This window comes from Oryctolagus cuniculus, chromosome 14 (genome assembly GCF_051225735.1).
Source record: "Oryctolagus cuniculus isolate XC-2025 breed Fujian yellow rabbit chromosome 14, ASM5122573v1, whole genome shotgun sequence".
NCBI lineage: Eukaryota > Metazoa > Chordata > Mammalia > Lagomorpha > Leporidae > Oryctolagus > Oryctolagus cuniculus.
In genome coordinates this window covers 37,304,573-37,328,370 of record NC_142880.1, presented here as the reverse complement: position 1 = coordinate 37,328,370, position 23,798 = coordinate 37,304,573, and the positions used below count along the sequence as shown (strand labels likewise).

General features: G+C 47.5%; 1 protein-coding gene across 1 annotated transcript in view; it reads left to right on the top strand.

Moving 5' to 3' along the window:
- Positions 1-23,798, top strand: part of ARHGEF28 (Rho guanine nucleotide exchange factor 28) — a 137,199-nt gene that overhangs the window by 1,753 nt on the left and 111,648 nt on the right. Inside the window, 1 exon segment of the mRNA XM_017350622.4 lies at positions 19,369-19,490. Within this exon segment, the coding sequence (XP_017206111.3) occupies positions 19,369-19,490 (122 nt within the window).

Genomic DNA, 23,798 nt, shown 5'->3' with positions numbered 1-23,798 from the left:
TAGAGGTATATATTAAAGGGCCATGATAAATGGGTTAAGGAAATGGTAAATACTTCATTATATATAAATAAATATATATGAAATATCAAAATATAATAAAAATATACTTACCATATATAAATATATAAACAAATATATAATTTAAATATAAGTAATTTATAAATAATAAACAATAAATGGGTTAAGGAAAAAGATACACACAAGGGAACACAGCATGTGTTTGTAAAAGCAGGCTTGTGTGCCAATAGAAAATGGAGTAAATGACAACAATGGGCAAATCTCAGTTTACATGGGTGTTTGCCTGTGCTGTTGTGATTCGTCCAGCTTTCCTGTAAACTTGAAAGTATTCCCTAGAGCAAACTAATAAGGACACTTCAGGTACTTCTAGGAGGGCAGCTGTACCCTACAGTGTAATACCTGAGGGTGAGCGTGAGTGGCCCTGGTACCCTGAGGTCTCCCGAGGGCAGGAGCTGTTCTGTGCGACTTGAAAACCTCTGGGCAGGTACAGGCAGGAGGTGTCTGCTTTGTGTGGCTTTGTTTTCTACTCTCTGACTGACCAGCAGCCCGTGCCTGGGACCTGGACAGCCTGGAGGTGGCCAGGAGGCCTGTGACAGCCTGGGGAGGCCAGTGCACTTGCAGGGGCTGCGTTCACCACGCTCTTGCTTTAAATCCAAAGTTGGAGCACAGCCAGTTTGAGCTTTAACAGAATCTAGTCATCACAGAACTATGTATAAATTAAACCCGATTCAAGTGAAAGCAAGTACCCAGGGTATGAAAATGATTAACTATTTGCTGCTGACAAACAAGGGCCGAATGAAAACCAGGTTGGTAGCAGAAGGCTGGGGTGGGTAGCTTTTCTTTTTCATTCAGTGATAGTGTGGTCGTTGTGAAGAGTGAAGTCGACGGGTGGAGTCCCAGGACCTACACCTGCTTTGAGACAACCTGGTCCAGCCAGCCCATTTTGTAGAGGACCCTGGAGTGATGGGAATTATTCCTGTGTTCAGCAAGCATTCCTGTAGTGCCAGGCACTGTCCTCACCTGCAGGGCCCTCAGCATTGGCTCCCGGAAGCCAGATGTTCTAGTGGTAGAAAGAACAGGAAATACGATTGTCCTCCCAGATGACCAGTTTGTGGAGAGCCGCCATCTTTCCGCTTGTAGGGGATGGTAGCGGTGCTGCAGTCGTCCTCACAAACTACGGTGGCTTGGACGCCTCATACTTTCCCCTCTCATCCTGAGATGCAGATTCCAGTCTCCTGGGAAGTTGCTGAGGGGGCTTTCAGGACTTGCAGTTTCTGGCCCTTTGCAAACCTCACTTGCATTTGGTCAGGAATCTCCTGTCTTTGATTCCCTGTTTTTATTCCCCTGCCCTGACCCTCTTGTTAGTGCTGGTTTTCCTGCTCTCTGACAAATGCTGTGTGGACAGGGAGTGGGCACTGAGAGCGAGCACTTGGTAACAAGGACAGCATCATTCGCACAAACTCACCAACACCATATTTCATCTAAAAAGTGTGCCTGCTTGTCGCTCCCCCTCTTCGTGGAGGAACGACACAGGACCCTGCGCTGTTCTTTCGTCTGCTCGGCCCTCCCCGGGTTTGCTGCTGGTTCTTCCCGGGTTGGCTACTATCCCTTCCACCTCCGTGGAAGGGCAGTTCCCCCTGGCCACATTCCCCACTTCCGCAGGGGAGCGGCACACCGCCGGCCGGCTTTCTCGGGGGCTGCACGGGTTCCCTTAGATGTTCCCCATAGATGTTCCCGGTGCATGCCGTCTCTCTCCTCCTTTATAGTCCTCCTCCGCCAATCCCAACTCGGCTGCCCACACGCCGAGTACGCTGCTCTCCAATCAGGAGCAAGTCCTACAGTTAATTGGTTGAACTGGAGGCAGCTGTGCGGAAGCTGTTTACTTCTCTCCCAACGCCATGTTGTGGGAGAGCAGATGCATAGAATAAGTCTTAATTTCAGTAACTTAGTCCAGTCCGGATTGCTCCCCACAGATCCCCCTTTCTTTTTATTTTTTGGCGTTGATACGCGCCTGTCTTCGGTGTCCCGCGGCACACACTCTGCTCTACTTGCTAGAGTTGCCACAGGCTCTTACAAGTCCTATCAGGCAAACCGAATCCGGGTCCTCTCTTCGCCATGTTGTGAGGAGGTTTTTAGGCGCTGATGCGTGCCTGTGTTCGGTGCCCTGCAGCGCATGCTCTGCTCTGCTAGAACTGCCTGCAGGTGTTTACAAAACCTATCAGGCAAACCGAATCCAAGCCTTCTCATTGCCGTATTGTGGGGGAGACTTATTAGTGTTGGTTTGTGCCTATCTTCGGTGACCTGCAGCTCATACTCTGGTCGAGCTGCTTGCTGGTGCTTACCGCCTTAAATCAGGCAGACCGAATCCAAACTTTCTCGTCGCCATGTTGAGGGGAGGCCTTTCTATTTCTCTATTTCTCTATCTCCGGGCATTCCTGTTTCTCCCATTTTACTTCTATCTGCCAACATTCCCATTTCTCTCACTCCACTTCCAAACTTCTGTTTCTCTTATCCCCGCAGCTTCCCGCTGCCTCGCGCTGCCGGCAGCTTCACGGCTCCGCGCAGCTTCCCGGCACCTCGCCCCGCCGGCGGGTTCCCGGCTCTGCGCGCACGCTCCGCGGTCTCCACGCTTAACCCTTTCGCGTCTGAACCACGGCCTACGCCAGCCCCGTTCCCTATCTATTCACGCCCCGTGCTCTCTCTGCACGCGGCAGCTTCCGTGAGTAACACAGCGTAGCTCACGTGTCCGCCACTAGCATTCAATCTAAGTTCCCCGGGCTAGCCTGGCGAATTCAACCCAGCGTACGTCTCCGCCCCACGATTTGGCTTCCCGTCCTTTGCTCCCCGGGCTAATCAGACGGATCCCAACCTGGCTCACGTTTCAGCTTCTAGGTTCAACTTTTCACCCCCTATTCCCGGGCTAACTTGAGAACCCCAAAGTGGCTTCCGTTTCCGCCTCGGCCTGCCCCCCGCGGCTTCAATTTCCCTAACATTTTTCTCTACCCGGTATGTTTCCCCAAGCTTTCCTCCAACGATATTCCTCCCTCATTTCTCCTGGCCTCTCCCCACAGTCCGCGTCCGAGTCTGTTTGTTCTAGCTTTCACTTTCGCTTTCGACCTTAGAGATTTCTCCCAGCTTCCCCCCGTAGTCCGTATCCGAATCTATGCCTAGGCTTTCAACAGCTTCCTCCGGCACCCTTTTCGGCCGGCTTTTCCCTAGGCTGTTTGCTAATCTCTCTCTCCGGTATTTTCCCAGTTCTTCCCGTTTCTTCCCTCCTAAGTTTCCTATCCGTTCTAGGTTTCCTATCCGAGTCACGGCACCATTATGTCGCTCCCCCTCTTCGTGGAGGAACGACACAGGACCCTGCGCTGTTCTTTCGTCTGCTCGGCCCTCCCCGGGTTTGCTGCTGGTTCTTCCCGGGTTGGCTACTATCCCTTCCACCTCCGTGGAAGGGCAGTTCCCCCTGGCCACATTCCCCACTTCCGCAGGGGAGCGGCACACCGCCGGCCGGCTTTCTCGGGGGCTGCACGGGTTCCCTTAGATGTTCCCCATAGATGTTCCCGGTGCATGCCGTCTCTCTCCTCCTTTATAGTCCTCCTCCGCCAATCCCAACTCGGCTGCCCACACGCCGAGTACGCTGCTCTCCAATCAGGAGCAAGTCCTACAGTTAATTGGTTGAACTGGAGGCAGCTGTGCGGAAGCTGTTTACTTCTCTCCCAACGCCATGTTGTGGGAGAGCAGATGCATAGAATAAGTCTTAATTTCAGTAACTTAGTCCAGTCCGGATTGCTCCCCACACCTGCTACTGTCTTTACCTTGGCACCTTTAGAAGGAAAAGGGCGTCACTTCATAGTGGTGCCTTTGGAAGTGACTCGTATCCAGGAGAGAGAAGAGGGGTGTGATGAAAGTGGTGAAGCCACGCTGTCCAAAGTGTATCCTGTGTCATTTCATGAGTGACCCTGGAGCAGGCTGTCCCGGGAGCCCAGTGGTTAATCGCTGGAGCAGGCCCCAACCCACTACTGTTCTGCTTCAGAGGCTCTAGGAATGCCTAGATCTCTGTGTTGGTTTCCATAGGAAATTCAACATTTGGTGTTTACTAATCAAAGACTTAAAGATACAGAAATTGGATCTGACCTAAAGTCCCCTACTGCTGTCACTCAATGTTTAAAATGCAGACCTTAGTAGAAAACAGGAGGCCCCAGCAATACTGAAGGATTCTTGGCTTGCGCAGTGGCTGTCACCCCCTCCTGCTCCAGCTCGGAGCATGCGCCTCTCCAGCGACACCGTGTGACGTGCTTTGTTTCCTCCTTTTTTCCTTTTGCTGGTGCAAAGCCGGTCTGTAGTTGCCAAAGCAGACAATGTATAGCAGAAAACCTGACAGCCTTAGAGAGTGTGGATAGCAGCAGATGTTCTGTAGTCACAGTCAGCTAATATTTATGTGGCACCTTATTAATCTTAATAACTACCGTTTAGCAGGTCATAGTAAGTGTTTTACATTTATGATGTCTGATTCTCAAAATAACGCTGCAATATGGATATTATCTCTGTTTTATAGGTGAAGGCACTGAGGCTTAGACAGTCTTAAAGTTATTTCCAAAGCCAAACCAGGAAACTGGGGCCGCGGTAATTGCGGTAGAATAGGGTGGCCTCTAAGTGTCGTGCACATGTGTAATCTTGTAAAAGACCTGTAATCATGTGTTACATGTAAAAGACCTGCAGTCATGTGTTACATGCAAAAGACCCGCACTCATGTGTTACATATAAAAGACCTGCACTTGTGTGTTGCATGTAAAAGACCTGCACTCATATGTTACATGTAATTACCATCTTTACTTATTAACTGGGGCTTGAGGCCCACAGCAGGCAAATGAATTTCCTCAGATCAGAGCCAGTGGGTGGCTCATAGTGTCCTACTAGCTTCTGAGCCCTTGTCCTAGTCTCAGGCAGAGCCAGGTATGGAATCAGGACACTGGGCTTCAGAGGTTTTGTTCTTCCCAGTAGGTCTCGCCACTCTTAGCAGAGTAAGTAGCTGCCCTGGGGCCCCAGGGTGTCATGTGTATTGTCATCTTAGCTCCTGCCTGTCTTCTGTGAATTATTGACTTGCAAGAGAGATGACAAGGGAGACTGTGGACAAGCAAGATGGCAGTGCCGTCCTGTCCTGGTGCCTTGCCCACACACTGATGTGGCACTCACACACATTACTCACGTGGGGCTGGAGCCGGATACTCAGAGGCCTGGAGCACTGGTTATCTGTCAGTTGGCTTAGGAGAAGAAGAGGCCAGAATTGAGCAAAGGATGGGGTCAGAGTACTTCCTGGAAAGTTCAAGGTTTGTCCCAGATGGAGGCAGACGCCTTGGGAGACCCTGGGTGTGCCTGGTGGCCTTCTCAGGAGACCCCTTAGTTAATGTTCAGAGGGTGGGTACCTGATCTGAAAAATAGTCCTTGACCCGGGAAGAATTTAGAATGACGCGTTCCGGAGGTTTCCAGGCTCATGGTTAGAGGGCAGTTACTCTGACCTCACGGGCTTCCCTGTTCTTTTCCTCTTCCCCTTTCTTTTATGAAGTTGCTTTGAATACATACAGAGACTTGGGAGTGCTTGTGTCCGGTCCAGAAATTTCCCAAAGGATGCTTGAGTACCAGCGGAGGAAGAAGTCACCACAGAGGTCTTTATTAAGGAAGAGAAACCCTTTCCTAAAGGTGACATAACTCCCCGAGATCTCTTCAGGTCTCCAAGAAGATCCCGTGAGTGCAGATTCAGTGTGAGGCTATGCTCAGAGGCCTACCTTTGTTAGGAAGTGGCAAGCCATTTGCCAATGAACACAGCTACGTAGTCCTGGTGGCCCTTGGTTAAACAAATGGCCAAATTTTGGAAAGTGATTTTGCCCCCGTTTCTGGCTAGCTCAAATTCTTAGGCAAGGTATCTTTGTCCATTAAGCTCTGTGGGTGGAAGGGAGTCTAGCAATTGACTGTCCCATGTGCAGGGGACTCCTGGTTTTGAGGAGGGGCCACTGTGTATTTGTTCAGATGTGTGATTCACTTCCATAGGAGAGTTCGGGACAAATCGCTGTTGAAGGGCAGGGTGAAGAGGTCAGGTCGAGATGGGGGCTCATGGAAAGGCGGTCACTTCAGTAGTCCATGGTGAGCTGGGAGTTTTGACAGGTGGGGTGGGCCTCCTACACAAATGGGCAGAGACAGGCAGACCGAGAGTGCATCACAGTGAGGGGAGAGCCTGGTCTTGTGGATGGCTGACTCACGGGGTTCAGCAAGGTAGGGTGGTGCTGCATGTTGTGTTGGTCTGCACAGATCATTTTATCTGCTTATCATCCTTCTTCCCTTCCCTGAACAGCACTCACGTCCTTTAGGGGTGGTTCTTCTACTACTCTGGCCACAGGTCCAAATGATGCCATCAACTGCTCATGTCAATTTGCCTTCCTGGGTACGTCGAGATCAGCATCCCACCCAGATGGGCCAACTGCATGTAGTACTTGCCTGGCCAGTGACTGGCTCAAGATGGACACATGACCCAAATGTGACCAGTGAGAATCCTTCTTTGGGCTTTTTCAGACTGGAGCTGGGAGGAAGAAGTCCTCCTTCTTGGGAAGAAGTTGTTCATTGGAAGGAACGTTCATAGTGTCCTACTTGCTTCTGAGCCCTTGTCCTAGTCTCAGGCTCCTATGGCTGACCAGGTTCCTACTGTCTCAAGAGCTGGACGTTAAATTCTTCTAGTTCTGTGAATTCACGTGGCTTTAATAAATCTCCTCCCTCCCCTTTTATTTTCTGCCAGGTCAATGTTTCCCCTACCTAGAAATCTGCAGCTCGTCCTTCAAGGTGCAGCTGCTGGTCCTTTCCCAGGAAGCCTTCCCGAATTCCCTTAGAGCCTAATGCTATGTCCTTGGTGCCAGTTTGCCTTGTGTATATTTTTATAATAGTCCTCCCAGAGCTGATTGCAGCTACTATTTAACATCTGTACCCTAAGTCACTGAATTCCTTGAAGATGGGGACTGGCTGACCTCTCCAAGGGCCTGGATCCCAGAAACCAGGAGTAAATATTGATTAGCCCAAACAACACCCAAATGCTCTATTTTTCTTGTGTGGTCACTTGGTCTTTTGCCTACCCTGTAGGCAGTGAAGCAGGGCAGAGGAGTGGAGCACTTTAGCCCGATACAGAAAACTTGGTCTCATGCGCTGATGTAAGCAGTCGTCTTGGGTAACTGCGCTGTGTCTCGGATTTCTTCCCCTTCCCCCTTTCCTAGCCAGGCCAGTACTGAATGTGGCTTCCTGGTGAGGGTAGAGGGTGGAGGTGGGGCGGTGGTTGGCGGGGAGGCCTGATTCCTGAATGCACGCAGCCGCTGGGTCCTCCTGGCCTGGCCCTTCCCTGACCTTCCTCTTTCCTGGCTCTTGCCTGAACAGCTTTATGACTGGCTGTTCAGGCATCTGTAACCGAACTGCGGCTGGGATCCTGTCCTGGGTGTTGGTGAGGACCTGGTCATTCTCCGCTGGCCTCATCCTGACTCGCACCACCCCCCGCCCCGGGCCCGGCTCTTACACTATAGAAATCTTAGAATCTCTGTCCCGGCTGCTGCCGTGGGGTCTCTTCCTTTGCACCAGGAGGCCCCCATGGCAGGTCACAGATGTGCAAATTCAGTCACTTGTTGCTCTACCCAGAGGCCTTTGGGACCTTGGGGACCCCATTTCCACTACTGGGGCAACCGAGAGCAGCTCAGGCCTAGCCTGGCCCTGCCACCTGGCCGTGCTCTCCCCCTGAGTCTTGGTGATGGTTGTTCTGACCGCATGGGGTAGCCTGCCAGGTGATCTCTTTCAGGCGCAAAATGGCAGCAGGGAAAACCCACTCACTGTCAGAGTGGCCCTGCACCTGTTTCACACTGCCCTCCACAGCCAAGGAAGCCACTTGTCTTCTCCCTTTCATGTCCTTTATCCCTGAAAATGGAAAGTCCTAGTTGCGAGTTTTCATAAATCCCTCATCCAGCCCTCTTGAGTGATCGCCCCAGCAGAGGTGCTCGAGTTCCTTGGGCAGTGGAGCTAGAGGCAGGAATTAAGTCCTCGACCAGAAGAAATCCAGAACCACTTCAAGGGATGGCAGGCAGTACTTTGCTTTCACATTCAGTCATTGAGAATGTTCCTGAAGACACACACAAAATAAGTGAGTTTGCATTTCCATGGAGATTCACTTTGTTGCTCACGTGGTCCTCTGTCTAGAGTAGAACTCAGCTACGTTTAAGGCTATCTGGGGAGGGGGGAGGACCAAAACAAGTATGGCTATAGAGAAGGGCACTGGAAAACGGGGGCCCTTGTGACTTTTTGACCATGAGCAGAATCGTTCCCGTGTGCCCATGTCTCTCTGTGAGATTTTGCAGGGTTTGAATTATTTGTCGCATTCCTGGTGAAGATGACCTGTGGTGGCATGGCCCTCATGTTTGTGAATGTTTGTAATCACTTGAAGTGATCGTATCTGAGTCCCGCTAGTTTATTCGGGGCCTTCCAGTCTGTCCTGGCGTTTGCATACTGTGTTAGTTTTCGCCCTTGGGTTGCCAGTTTTCCCTTTATGTGACTCCCTTGCTCTGGGCTTCAGAGAACTGCACCAAGAAGGGAAGGAAGTGGTGATTGGATCTAATCACGCCGAGCCCCACACACCACACGTGCCTGAATACCTACCGGATCGCTTAAGGAAGCAGAGACAGAAAGAAGTTATTTACGCGCTTGAGAGTCCTTGCTCAAACGTAAACATCTGCACTCTTGAAGGCTACTTTGTGCCGCTATAATTAGGAATGAGCACTTGGAAAGATTTGGGCGAGAACTGTTCTCCCCGGACTCTCTTCTCTCCTTCCACTTCCCCCTGTGCCTCTTGTGTGTTAGGAGGGCAGGCCTTTTTTTTCCTCCCTCAATAATTTTGATAATTAGGTCTTTGAAAATAGCAGAACAGGATCTTTCTTGGGTCTGCTTTTAGAGCAGCAAGTTGTGCTATATAAGTAGAAGGGGCTTCAAACCGCCGTTCCAAGAGGAGGGAGAGAAGCAGCCCTGCCTCCCAGTACCTCTGAACCCACTGCGACTGTGGCTGACAGCGCTGACCTGCGAGGCCTGGCCTCTCGCCCTGTGTTTTTGCAGAATCCCAGGAAGGAGAGGTGAGTTCCGAGGGTGACACGGGTGTCTAGGTTCCTGCCCGAGACTTTGTAGAGAGAGGTTTCTGGGGCTCTCCCAGACGCAGCCTGGAGCCGCCCAGAATCTGCTTGCATGTGACCCACAGGAAATGCCTGAGCCCGGGATGGTTTTGCAATTTGGCAGGGTCTTCTCTGAAACGTCAGGCCCCATGCAGGAGAGTAAGGCCAAGAGATTTTCAAGGCCAAGACCAGTATTAGGGAAATCCCGAGAGAGCCTTGGAGGAGGGGTGGGAGAGGAGGGGTGGAGTGCTTACCTGGGAAGTGCTGCCCTTTGTTGGCGGGGTAGGTTTCTTCTTCCTTGCTGATCACACGGAGGCCATTGGTGGAGACGGCTTTCTGTTAACTTCAGAGCTTGGCACCAGTCCCTTTGAGTTTGGGACAGTAGAGAAGTGCACCGCAGTGATAAAGAATGGGGTTTGGTCTCTGCCAGAAATGTGTTTGCATCCTGGCTCAGCCACTTCCTCACGGGTACAGGTGAATTCAGCTTCCTTGTCTACAAAGTGAAGATTGAATAATACCTTACACAGTTAAGGATGGCAGGTGGTTAAAAAACACCTGTGAACTCTTGGGCAAACATTGCCAGTTAACACATTGACACACAAAGAGTTTATGGAAAAAGGAATTAAACCACAAGTTTATCTCGGCATGATTTTTTTTTTTTCAAATCCGTGCATAGTTTGTTCATGACTTGCATTTTCCATGGACTTTTTTGAGAACCCTTCATATTATCTGATGTTGGAAACCTATTGATAATCCACTGAATTGAATTCTTTCACATAAGAGGCAAATTTTTAAAAAGAAGACTTGCTTCTCTCATTTTAGATGAAGATGATTATGGTGAAAAAAATTTCACAATCACAGATAACAGGGTGGAAAATCAGAGCTACGTCCATCCCACCCCTTGCAGTTGGCACCTCAGTTTATCTTCCAGTCTTTTCCTGCGAGTGCCTTGGATGGCGCTGTGACGTTGAGCAGAGCGAATCTGTGTGTTTCCTGGCTGATGGATGGTTTTGGTGAAGGCTCGCAGTGTCAGATCCCGGCAGCAGGTCACCAGGGGTAGGTAGCAGGCCTGGGAAGTAAGCGAATGAACCCGGATGGCAGTCACACAGGAACACGACAGTGAAGCTTCTTAATGGGAAAATACCAGACATTGCTCAAATGCCATTTTCTTCAGTTCAAACATGGGATACTCGGTGGCCCCAGTGATCAAATGAAGTTCTTTGAACTACCTGGCAGAATGCCTGTGCAGAGCTAACACTCAGGGCTTGTATGACCTTGGGAAGTTACTTACATGGCTGCACAATGTCTTCATTTGTGAGATGGCAACAACTGGAAATAATAAATAGCTTAGCTTCAAAGAATTGTTTGGGATCCAAATGGGCACATGTATGTCTACCATGCCTGGTCCATAGTAAGACCTGTGTGTGTGTGCTTGTATGTTGGCTATGATAGGAGCAATCCTATTTATTGATTAAAATTTGGTGGCCCTTTGCCTTTATTTTATTATTCTTAGTTTCTTTGAAATGGGGGAAGGAGAGAGAGAGAAAATGAACACAGGCAAACAGGAAAATCTCCCATATGATGGATGAAATCTCTCATCTACTGGTTCATTTTCCAAATGCCCATGACATCCGGGCCAAGTGAGACTGAAGCTGGGATCTAGGAACTCAGTCCAGGTCTCCCAGGTCGGTGGGAGGGACCCAACTATTTGAGCCATCACCACCACTTCCTAGGACGTGCAATAGCAAGAAGCTGGAATTGGAAGTGGAGCTGGGACTTGACTATCAGATGGGATACAGGCATCCCAAGCAATGTCTTACCTTCTGTGCCAGACATATACTCCAAGAATAGTATTATCCTGGGGCCAGCGCCGTGGTGCAGTAGGTTAATCCTCCGCCTGCGGGGCCGGCATCCCATATGGGCACCAGTTCTAGTCCTGGTTGCTCCTCTTCCAATCCAGCTCTCTGCTGTGGCCTAGGAAAGCAGTAGAGGATGGCCTGGGTCCTTGGGCCCCTCACCTGCGTGGGAGACCCAGAAGAAGCTCCTGGCTCCTAGCTTTGGATCGGCACAGCTCCGGCTGTTGCAGCCATTTGGGGAGTGAACCAACAGAAAGAAGACCTCTCTCTCTGTCTCTTCTTCTCACTGTCTGTAACTCTGACTCTCAAGTAAAATAAATAAAATCTTTTAAAAAAAAGTATTATCCTATCCATAGTTACTCGGTATGTCACAGCTGTTCAATAAATGCTGACTCATGCAGCACCTTGTATTTTGCTTCTACTTCCTCCCTTTTATTGATTTTTCTCTTTTTCTTATCTTCTTCCTGCTTCCTTTACTTTGCAAGTCTCCTTGATGTGCCCATTATTACTTTTGCAAAAGGGTAATCTATTTGGTATTTTAATTTTTACATATTGGAAGGACAGTGGAGCTAGGCAGAGAGAAGGAGGGGGACAGATTTTTTATCCCTGATTCACTCCCCAAATACCTGTAACAGCCAGCGTTGGGCCAGGCTGAAGCCAGGAGGCCAGAACTCCATCTGGATCTCCCATGGGTGATAGAGACCCAAGTTATCACCTGCTGTTAACACCCGAGTTGTCACCTGCTATTGCCCAGGGTGTACATTGGCAAGACTGGAATCAGAGTGACACTAATAGGACTTAAACCCAGGCACTCTGATACAGGATATGGCATCCCAAAACATCTTAACTACTGCACTGAACATCTGCCCCCGCCTTTAAAAATTACTTTTTATTTATTTGAAAGGCAGACACAGTTTAAAACATTTAAAAATTTTTACTTTGATATTTTAAGCCAAGGCATTAAACAGTGATAACCTTAGGCACAGAACATGCATGAGCTGCGTGGTGTTCTGCACAGTCTTTGTCTCTGAGACCCCTGCCACGAAGCTCCTTGCCCTAGCAGGAGGAGCAGGCTCACTGATCACCGGAGTGCGGTCGGTGGCTCCGGAAGAAAGCCGAGCAGCAGGCAGCAAGGGGCAGGAACCCAGGGAGGCCTGCGGCTGTGCGGAAGCTTGCAGGGACCTCTGAGGGACAGGCAAGGCAACTGCTTCAGGGAGTTTGTCAGAGCCATGGTAGAGCCCAGGCTCCAGGTCAGCCAGGCCCAGTCCATTGTCGCAAAATGCCTGGCTGTCAAGAAAGAATGCATGAGGGACAGTGCCACTCCCACCACAACCTGGACTTGAACTAGAGCGGTTGGGTCAAACACAAGAGCACCCCTTGAATCGGAGACGTCCTTACTGACCTGATGAGAGTGTTCTCGCAGCTGCAGCTGCTCCGTGATTTCTGTCTTACGGCGGGGGATCCACAGCCCCAGGGAGCGTGTCTTGAGTAGCTGCCGAGTGCCTGGCAGGGTTCTAGGCACTGGGAATGCAGTGCCAAAGCATTCAGCATTGCTGTTCTGGCACATGCACGCAGGTGGCAGGAAAGGCACACCATACAGTAAGCCAGTGTGTCACATGCGGCGTGACAGTGCGTGGTGTGAGGGTGTAGCACGTTGCCATTTTAGAGCAAATGGTTAGGGAGCACCTCCTTGGCAAGATAACTTGTGAAAGTGAGGAAGCAAGGCACGTGGAGACTCAGGGAGGAGCGGTGCTGGCAGGGGGAGCAGCAAGTGCAAATGGCCAGGGGCACAGAGTAGCAGGGAGGCCAGGTGCAGGTTATGGGAGGCACCGTCTGCCCTGCTGTCACTTGGCGTTTGCTCAGGACAGGAAGGGAAGCCGTTGGCGGGCTTGGGAGGGATGACTTTTTTTTTTTTTTTTTAATCTGTGTTGTGGAGAACGGGTCCCCGGGGCTGAGAGTGAAAGTAGGGTCAGCAGCTCAGAGACTGGCGCAGTAGCAGAGGGGGAGGGCGGTGGTGGCTTGCTTAGAAGAACGGTGGCAGGGGTCAGAGGAGACCAGAAACTGGACGGAACTGGAGATCTTCATGCCGAGTGAGGTGAGCCAGACACAGAAGACAAGTCTCGCGTTTTCTCTTATTGCTGGAAGTTAATTTTCCTAGAGAGCGTAAGATTGCATGGATGTCACCTCGTTTGGTGCACGGTTGTGGATACGGCTTCCCTGAGTGATGCCACGTACGTGGCAGTATGTCCTTCTTTCCCCACGTTATGATCGTTGTCAGGAACCCCTCGCTTAGTGATGTTAGAATCTCTGTCTTCAAGGAAGGATGGCATGTACGTATCTGTATAGAATGTTTACGTATGAATGGAATGTGGCAAAATGTTAAAAAGTGCTGAAATTTATGGCTGGTGTTGTGGCGGATTAAGCTGCCACCTGTGATACCGGCGTCCCATATGGGCTCCAGCTCGAGTCCTGGTTACTTCACTTCTCATTTAGCTTCCTACTAATTCACCTGGGAGAGCAATGGAAAATATCCCAAGTGCTTGGGCCCCTGCCACCCACAGAGGAGACTTAGATGGAGTTCCAGGCTCCTGGCTTCGACCTGGCCTAGCCCGGGCCGTTGCAGCCATTTTGGGGAGTAAACCAACAGATGAAGATCTCTCTGTCTCTGTCTCTCTGTCTGACCTGTCTCTCTGTTACTCTGCTTTTAAATAAATGAATACTTTTTTTAAAAAAAAAGTTGTTAAACTTTAAAAAGAAAGCCTTAACATTGTGATCAAAGGAGAAAAATTAGAATGAAATCTGTGCTAAACTATTAAAACTGGGTGTAGCCACCTGAAAAAATAAACAAACAAAAGAGAAACAGTCAGATTCCAAGTCTGTTTCATTGGGAAAGAACAAGAACAGGCAAGAGAGACTCCGGGGAGGGAGAGAGCTGCCAGCTGCTGGGAGGAGCCGGCTGGGGTAGCAGGGAAACCAGGAGTCCTGTGTTGGCCCTGAGTGCTGGGCATGGGTGCTGGCTGTTTGGGTGGCACTGTTGGGGAGGGGAGTCGTGTGATGGTATGCGATGCTGTGTTGTCAGGTGCCCTGGGAGTGGGTGGAGAACACTGCGGAGGACTGACCCTGCAGCAGTGCTACCTGCCCAGATGGAGAAGGTCAGGAAGCACCAGTCATGGGCACTGAGCGGGACAGGCCAGTAAGGTGCGCGAGAGCCTGGAGAGAGTTGGAGGCTGGAGGGGAGGCCCCCACCCTGTCAACTCTTGCCGCAGGTCCCAGGAGGTGGCACTGTGCGCTGGCCGAGCGCTCTGCGGAGAAGGTCACAGGTAGCCAAGGAGGACTTACCTGCTTCAGTGGCGTGCTGGGAGCAGAGCTCTCAGCCAAGCCTCATCCGGTTCCGGTGGTCAGTCATTCTTACCGAGTCTTTCCGCTGTGCTCATCAAGTTCTAGGTTGGGAAGCAAATGCCGGGAATGAATGAGCAAATGGAAGAATGAGGGAATGAAACGAATCTGTCCAGCCGCGGATGAGCGATTTCTGGACTAGAAGCCGCAGCAGGTGGCTTCAACCGGCGAGAGTTTGGCACCTGGATGGGCCAAGCCAGGCCAGCAGCCAGTTCGCCGGGCTTGCTGGTGTCTGGGTGTGGTCTGTTACATAACCAGCGCAGCGGGTCGCGTGCTCCCCTGGCTGCCAGGCCCTGTGAATGGGAAGTTGGAGTTCAGGAGCAGCCAGCTTGCAGAGGTGCTGTTCATGTCAGAACACGGGAAGACTCGTGGCTGCCTTTCCATTCCCCCTTCCCAGTGCCAATTCCCTGGGTGAAAAACGTCCACGTTCAGTCACTCTGTGCCACCTCACCGGGGCAGCCAGGGGGACAAGGGCGTGCTGAGGAAAACTGCCGCTGCGGGGAGCCCTGGTGGAGCTAGCTGGAGCGCGTTCCGCAGCAGGGAGGAGCGGGGATCCCCTCCGAGGTTTGTCCCGGGGGCGCTCCACAGAGAAGCTGGGCTGTCCACTGGCTTGAGCAGGGGTGCACTGGTTTCCGCGCCCTCCCTGTGTCCTTGGGAAGCCCCGCCTCCCAGTGTCTGGCCGCCCAGTTGCTCCCAAGCTCGGATCCCCTGCTGTGTCCTGAGGTCTCTTCCTTGAGTCCCGGGAGGAGACCCTGGGGGCGGGTTGACAGGTTTCGTTGGCTCTTCGCCTTTCATGTTTTCACTTATTGTAGCCAGGACAGGCTTTCACGATGCCTTAGCACGAGCTAAGTCTGAAATAAAACTTCTACGGTTTTCCTGACTCTCCGTGTAGCAAATGAAATGTTCTGTGTTTTCCAGTTGTCTGGGGTTGAAAACATGTCAAGTTATAGCCAAGGAGGAAATTGTTTAATTTTCAGGAATTGAAATTGCATGTGACTATGAAAGCATGACCGTGTTTGCTAGCATCATCTTAGCAAGCATTTGCATCGCTCCCTAGGAGTCAGAGTCTTCGGCAGTGACTTAGAATATGGACTCATTTAATCCTTACAGCGGTCCTGAGACACGTGTCTCATCATCCTTACTTTTTACAGACCAGGAAATGGAGGCACAGAGAAGTTAAGTAATTTGCCCGAGGTCACACAGCTAACAGGTAGTGAAGTAGGCTTGAACCCAGGCAGTCTGGCTCCAAGGCCCAGGCTTTTAACATCATAGCCCACTGCCTTTCACTAATTTAAGGTTTGCAGCTTTGGTTATTTTTACAGTCTTTGAAATGTAGGATTACCAAATATTAAAGAGCAATGTCATCAGCCAAACAATGAAGATCATTTTTCTTTTTTTGTCCAGACAAATTGTTTACAAGATAGGCTTAAAACAGAGCTGTTATTCTCATTGTAAATGATTTCTGTATGCTCATTGCCAAGGAACTTGAAGGACCTTTTTGGGGACCAATATTTGTTCACTTAGTTGCTACGACAGTCGTTGCACATGGAAGTAATAAAGTCCTATTTCTTGAAAACCTTTAAAGAGTCAGTCTTGTTAGGAAATGAATCCCGCTGTAGCTTTTTCTTTCGGGTGACACAAGGTAGCGCAGCTGGCCACTTTCCTGTTGAGGTTACTGCAGGAGTGGCCATCCTGTTGGTGTCGGGTTCCTGTCTGTCAGTTTGTGTTTCCTTCCAGAACCTGTTGTCTCTGGGTGTCCTTTGGCAGCTGGAGGCTACGCATGCCCTGGGGAGAGACTCAAACATGTGGGCAGTCGCCGTGAGAGACCCGGCTCAATCTGTGGCAGGCGATGGTGACGGAACTAGAAGGGGACAGATTTTCTCCCCTTTTGGCTGCTGTGTTGTGCTCTCATGCGGTAACGTCACCGTCAGTCCCTAAAGTGAGGCTTTCTGTCTCAGGGAAGTCATCATAGCCAACCTAATGCCAGATGACCTTGAATCAGATAGTAAGGCAGGCGTTCCCTTTTCAGCTTGCTTTTGACCTTCCTGTTGATTGAAAGAGGAAGTCGCAGCATGGCACCCCTGCCCCAAATCCTCGGGAACCTCCTTTCCAGCAGAGAGAGCAGGCCTCGTTCTCTCCGTGTGGGTAGGCACCTGCATCCCAACAGGACTTCATTCCCCCCATTTGGTGTGCACACTCCCCTCCACTTTGACAGAGAATGCTGGCTTTCTGCCGACAGTGGGGAGAAAATATTTCTTTAAAACATATATTTGCTTAAAGAAAAAAAGATGAGGCAATCCGAAGAGAAGTGCTAACGCGTGTAATAATGGAGGTGATACGTAGCTATGGCCACAGTGTGCATTTGGTCAGAAGCTTGACAAGGGCTGTCTACCACCAGATGTGGTTCGTACAGCAGAATCCACAGTCTCTGCTCTGAAACTCTCGGGACCGGATTTGGCTTGGAGTGGGCACTTGTGCATCTTTTTGGGCCCGGTGCTTGTACTTTATGCCGTGACTCCCGTGGGAGACACTAGGGCAATGCCCTCGTCACGCACGGCGGTGTTCAGTAGCACATATGTGACCCCCGTGGCCTAAGTCGGGCCATGGTCCTGATGTGCTGGGGCGGGTGATGGCACCAAATATGTTTCTGAACTAAACTTAGGCACGAATGTTTTGGTCTTCAGAGCTCTCTCTCTCTAGGTTTCAGAATTGTAGGGTAAGCGACTGTGTCCCTTTCCTGCTGACTACATTGCATCGTTTTCTTAAACCCGGATCAGATTAGTGATGCAGAAAACAGATTCGACCCCAGCTGGGACCGAGCGCCCAGACTCAACCACCTTTTACTGCTTGGATGTGACCTTGCTGTGGATTCTGACTGGCCACAGGGGCCGGGGTATACCTGTGAGGAAGTTTACTCCATTCAAGTTCAAGTGCCGGTTCCCTGTGTGGATGAGAGCAGTGCTGGTTTCTGGCCCCGCTCAGCCTGGAGTGAGTGCGCTGTCAGAGGTCTGAGCACCAGGTTCTCTTCAGTGGTTAAGAATGTGGCTGCAGGTGTCCTAGCAGTGCACTCGCTGGTGCCACATGGCTTGGAGTCAGAGTTCACCGGGTTCCATGTTTTTAAAATGAAATCCATCAATTCTTTGCAGTTGTCTTTTTGTGTATCTTCTTTGGTCTTTGCTCAGTCCGGTTATCAATGAAATCTTAATTTGGCAGTGCTTGGAAAGCAGTATAAATAGCCTACCAAAAGTACTGGGAGTTTTGGGTATTTTGTAGTCTGTGAACTATGACACTGGAGAGTAGTTAAGGTTGGATTATTTTTGAGTGTTGTTATTTATGATTGTTTTTAAAACATTCTGTAAAATGTCCAAGTATTGTCTCCGAACATACTGAAGGTGTTCTGTCAGGTTCTTAATTTATAACTGTTGGGAATTTGCTATTCTTTTGTGTAATTAGAATCCAAATATATAGAAATTGATAAAGGTGTACTTGAGAAGTATTTGTGGATTTTCCCATATTATGTTGCATTATTATAAAATAATGCATCATAGAATAGCAATAAAATGTTTTCATTTACTTTTCCTTACTACAGTCTCACTTGGCATTCTGGGGGGGAGTAGATTTAGACACAGACTCTGGAGCGAGGGCCATTTGCCTTGTACAACGCATGAGTCTTTGTAACTTTTGTAAGGCATCTAGGATTCTCTGGAAGAGTAGGCTATTTTGCTTGTGGTACGTGAACCCAATGTTTACAAATCTTTTTCGTGTTCTGATGTTCTGATTCATTCCCATGGATGATAACAAAGGTAAGATGGAAAGTGGGGCATGTGGCATTTCTAATGGAGTAGAGGCAACACCCATCCCTTTTGTGCCCACTCAAGAAAACTTGTTGGGTGGAAGTGAAGACAACATTTGTTATGGGTGCATCATCAGACCTACTCTACTAAAGTCATTTACAGATGTGGATACTATATTATTAGTTTAACACTATGGCTCATAGCCTCCTACCTCACCAAGAACATGGCTGCTAATCTATTCATAATAATAATAGTGATACACAATATTTATTGAGTACTTAGTGTCGACTGCGCTACATGTTTGGACTTGCATAATCCTCACAGCCACCCTATGAAGAAAGCATAATAATAATCCACTTTTTATTGGTGAAGAAACTCTGGGAAACCTTTGGGAGGTTTCAAACATGAGTCAAAGTAGCAGGAAACTAGGCTGTCTGGCTGCAGTGTGCTTTATTGTCTTCACCCCTCTGTTCCCTACGAGGAGATAACTTCTCTGTTCCCTACGAGGAGAGTAACTTCTCACCTTTCTGTAATTCAACTTTGAGTAACCTCACCTATTTAGAACACAGTTGAGAATGTGGAAGTGAGCCCAACCATTTCTGTAATTAAAACAGGAGGAAAATTCTCGCCATGTAAAACTGTATGTTCTGCAGGCAGTAACGAGCTGGAATGCCTAGCTAGGCTCTGTACTGTTTTGGGTACATTAGTAACAAGCATTGAGTCTGAACCTGTCCTTGGGCCCTGAGAATAACAGTGTAATCACTAATATTTCTTCATTATTAATATAGAGAAATGAAATTTGGTTTAATATGTTGAATATTGAAGGCAAAGGTCTAACTTACTTAAAAAATATCCTTATGATGAAAGTAGTGCTTAAACTGGGAAAATATTTATCTATCTAGAAGCACTCAATACATCATTGCATGAATAATCCTAGATAACTGAGACAGTTTGGATATAGAAAAGAAAATTCCAGCATGTAGATCTTAAAATATGAAGACAGCAAACCACCATCTTCAACAATGTATTCTTGATTTTTTTTTCCTTACGGTTTGACTAAGGGTGAAAAGCTGAACTGTGAAATGAATTCCCCCTACTCTATTTGTCCTGTTTTCATTCTCCCTCCAGATCGCTCCTTTGAGGCCCTCAAAGCATCCAAGCGCCCCCCAGCATTGCTGGCTACAGGCCAGCTCTCCGACCTGCTGAATGGAGGAGATGAAATCTATGCCAACTGTATGGTGATTGATCCGGTAAGGCCCTAGTGTCACGAGCTAGAAACGCAGCGTCCTTGTGCTGCTTCTACCACTGCGGATGCTGCCCTGAAGTCTTGTCAGGAGGTTTACCTGAGAGCTTTCCATCCTGACAGCACATACCTCACCCCACTGAGAAGCTCGTAAGGGGTGGGTCTGGTAGAACCTCCCTACCTTACAGGAGACTTGAGGGATTTTCAAGGGTAATTTTGACAGCCAAATCTCTGCTGTGTCTGTTGACTTTAAATATCTAATCCCCATGTAAGATGCGTTTACATATTCATCTGTGCTGATATTAAGGCATTCTATTGTGTTTTTTAAAGATTTATTTATGTATTTGAAAGGCAGAATTACAGAGAGAAGGAGAGAGAGAGAGTGAGAGAGACAGAGAGAGAGAGAGAGAGAGAGAGAGGTCTTCCATCCACTGGTTCACTCCCCAAATGGCCACAACAGCCGGAGCTGTGCCAGGCCTAAACCAGGAACCCAAATATTCTTCTGGGTCTCCCATGTGGAGACCTATCTGTTTCACTGCTTTCCCAGGCACATTAACAGGGAGCTGGATCAGAAATGGAGCAGTCATGTCTCAAATCAGTACCCATATGGGATGCTGGCATCATAGGCAGTGGCTTTACCCACTATGCACAGCACTGGGCCCTGGCATTTTACTTTTCTTTTGCTGCTGTTAGTATGTGTATTTTTGCACTCTTACTTACAGATTTTGTTTCTGTATACTAGATCTCAATCACAGCCCTTTAGTTAAATATCTCTAGTTTCTCCATTAGTGTTACAAAGCATTGTTAAGGGGCCAGTGCTGTGGCAAAGTGGGTTAATGCCCTGGTCTGAAGCACCAGCATCCCATATGGGCGCCGGTTTGAGACCTGGCTGCTCCACTTCCATTCCAGCTCTCTGCTATGGCCTGGGAAGGCAGTAGAAGATGGCTCAAGTCCTTGGGCCCCTGTACCCACATGGGAGACCTGGAAGAAGCTCCTGATTCCTGGTTTTGGATCAGCACAGTTCTGGCCGTTGTGGCCAATTGGGGAGTGAACCATTGGATAGAATACCTCTCTCTGTCTCTGCTTCTCCTCTCTCTGTGTAACTCTGACTTTCAAAGAAATAAATAAATCTTTAAAAAAAAAAAGGCATTGTTAAAACAAATGCATAGAATCAATGGCAAAGGGTGGAGCAGTACTCAGAGTGACAGTGAACCTAATAAATGAGAATGGAAATCAGTTGTAAATAACTGGTAGAGTCGTTTTGGTGTAAACCAGCTGAATGTGAGCCCTAGTTATAGAAGTCTGGGATAGGGCATGGGACCAAGGGGGAGCTCTGGGGACATTCTTTTGAAATACAGGGTAATTGTGTCTTCCAGCTATATTATTATTTATTAAGTGTTCTCTAGTTTTATTCAGATATTTGACAAATAAAAACTGTGTATATTCAAGGTGTGATGTTTTAATATATCTATTCAAGGAGTGATGTTTTAATATACATTGTGGGGGCTGGCACTGTGGTGTAGGGGGTAAAGCCGCCTCCTGCAGTGCCAGCATCCAATATGGGTGCTGGTTCGAGTCCCTGCTGCTCCTCTTCTAATCCAGCTCTCTGCTGTGGCCTGGGGAAAGCAGTGGAAGATGGCCTAGGCCCTTAGGCCCTTAAATCCACATGGGAGACCTAGAAGAAGCTCCTGGCTCCTGGCTTCAGATTGGCCCAGCTCCAGCTGTTGTGGCCATCTAGGGAGTAAACCAGTGGATGGAAGACCTCTCTCTCTCCTTCTCTCTGTAACTCTGCCTTTCAAATAAATAGATATTTAAAAAATATTATGAAGTGATGACCATAATCAAGCTAATTTAACATATCCATCAGCTCACATAGTGTGTGTGTGTGTGCATGCCAAGAATACTTAAGACCAACTCCCAGTGAATTTCAAGTTTGTACAATGAATTATTATTAACCATTCTGTACACCAAGACTCCAGAACTTCTTTTCTTATTTTAATGAGTTATTAATTTACTTGAAATAGTTACACAAAGAGAAGGAGAAAGGTGTGGGGCTGGGGAGGATCTTCAATATAGTATTTTCTTTAAAGATTTATTTATTTATTTGAAAGACAGCAAATCAGAGAGAGAGAGAGAGAGTCTTCCATCCAGTAGTTCACTCCCCAGATGTCCGCAACAGCTGGAGCTGAGCCAGTCTGAAGCCAGGAGCCAGGAGTTTCTTCTGGTCTCCTACGGAGGTGCAGGGGCCCAAGGACTTGGGTCATCTTCTGCTGCTCTCCCAGGCCATAGCAGAGAACTGGATCAGAAGAAGAGCAGCTGGGACTTGAACTAGCACCCATATGGGATGCCATCACTGCAGGCAGGGGCTTTACCCCCTACGCTACAGTGCTGGCCCCACATATAGTATTTTCTTGAATTATTCGTCCGTTGATGGACACTTCCGTATTTTGGCTTTTGTGAATAATGTTGCAGGGAACGTGGAAGTGCAGATACTTCTTTGAGATAATGATTTTATTTTCCTTGGATTTATACTACCATTAAATGGTAATTCTAGTTCAATTTCTTTTTTGAGGAAACTCCACATTAGTTTCCATAATGGTTGTACTAATTTACATTTGCATTAACAGGGTCAAAGAGTTCTGTTTGTTCCGCAGCCTCATTTTTGGACCTTTTGATACCAGGTGTGAGGTGATAATCTTATTGAATTTGAATTCTCTGAAGATGATTTGGATTAAAAAAGTCTTATTTAGGTCTTTTGCCCATTTTTAATCAGGTTATTACAATATTTTTGTTATTGAGTTATATGGGTTTCTTATGTATTTTGAATACTGACCCCTTGTCAGAATAAGGTCTGTAAGTATTGTCTCCCATTCCATAGCTCACCTTTGCATTTTGTTGATTGTTTCCTTTACAGTGCAGAGATGCTTTAGTGTGGTATATTCCTGCTTTTTTATTTTGCTTTTGTTGACTGTAATTTTGGTGTCACACTCAAAGGTCATTGCCAAGACCCAAATCATGAAACTTCCCCCATCCTTTCTCCTGAGAGTTTTGCAATTTCAAGTTTTACATTTAAGTTTTTAATACATTTTGAGATGATTTTTTTGTGTATGATGTAAGAAACTGTTCTTTCCCCGTTGTATATTTTTGGTGTCTTTGTTAAACATTAATTGACTGTGTATGTGTATGCTTATTTTGGGATTTTCTTTTCTGTTTCATTCATCTATATGTCTGTTCTTAGGCCAGTACCATAGTGTTTTATTACAGTTTTGCAATATAATTCAAAGTCATGAAATTTGATACCTCCACCTTTGTTATTCTTGTTCAAGATCCTGTTAGTTATTTTGAATATCTGGTGGCTCCAATACCAATTTGAGCATTGTTTTCCCTCTTTCTGTGAAAAATGCCATTAGAATTTTGCATTGAATCTATAGATATACTAGCATAGATATTTATACAGTATATACAGTAGCATAGATATTTTGACAGTAAGTAATTCTTCTAACTCATGAATGGGGTATCTTTCCATTTATGTCATCTTTGGTTTCTTTCTTCAGTGTTTCATAATTTTCAGTATACAGATCTTTGCCATGTTCTGCTTTTAAAGGATTTTTTTCTTTCGCCATATTTTCTTAGTGCAAGCAAAATACTTCTTGAATTCATATTTATTTTTTGTTCTGGACTTCAGTGAGTACTAGAATATTTCCATTTACCTCAAATATCTAACCTTTGTAGTGATTCAGTATCATGTGGGAAAATTATGTTTTCATGTGTTCTAAGATACATTAAAATGCAAGATTTCCCAAACCATAAATAAGTTGGGATTAGAAATTGCTTTGATAATGTAAAGCAAAAAAAGTGAGAGATACATTTAGAGGTAACTCAAGTAGCTCAATTCTATAAACTGAGACATAGAACTTGCTAAATTGGTGCAATGAAAACTGAGAAACAACACTAAATCTATTTATAAATCACTAAGTTCATTACATAGGTGTAGGATAGAAAAACATAGTATTTTTTTTTACTGTTCTTGTATTGGCTTGAATAACAAGGACAATGTGAGAGGAGCGAATTGGGCATATTTAAAATAATTTCTAGTAATATCTGGAAAGCATCTAATCTAATTTCCTTTGTCTTCCTCAACCTAGCACAGAAACCTAAAAATATTGCTCTTTCCTGTTGATTTTCATGGATAACAACCTATCTGATAAGGAAATTCACAGGATGAATTAAAAATTTCTCCATCATTTAAACTACATTGAAAGAGTGTCCTATTTGAACATAATTTCATATTCAAAGAACACCTGTATGTATTTTG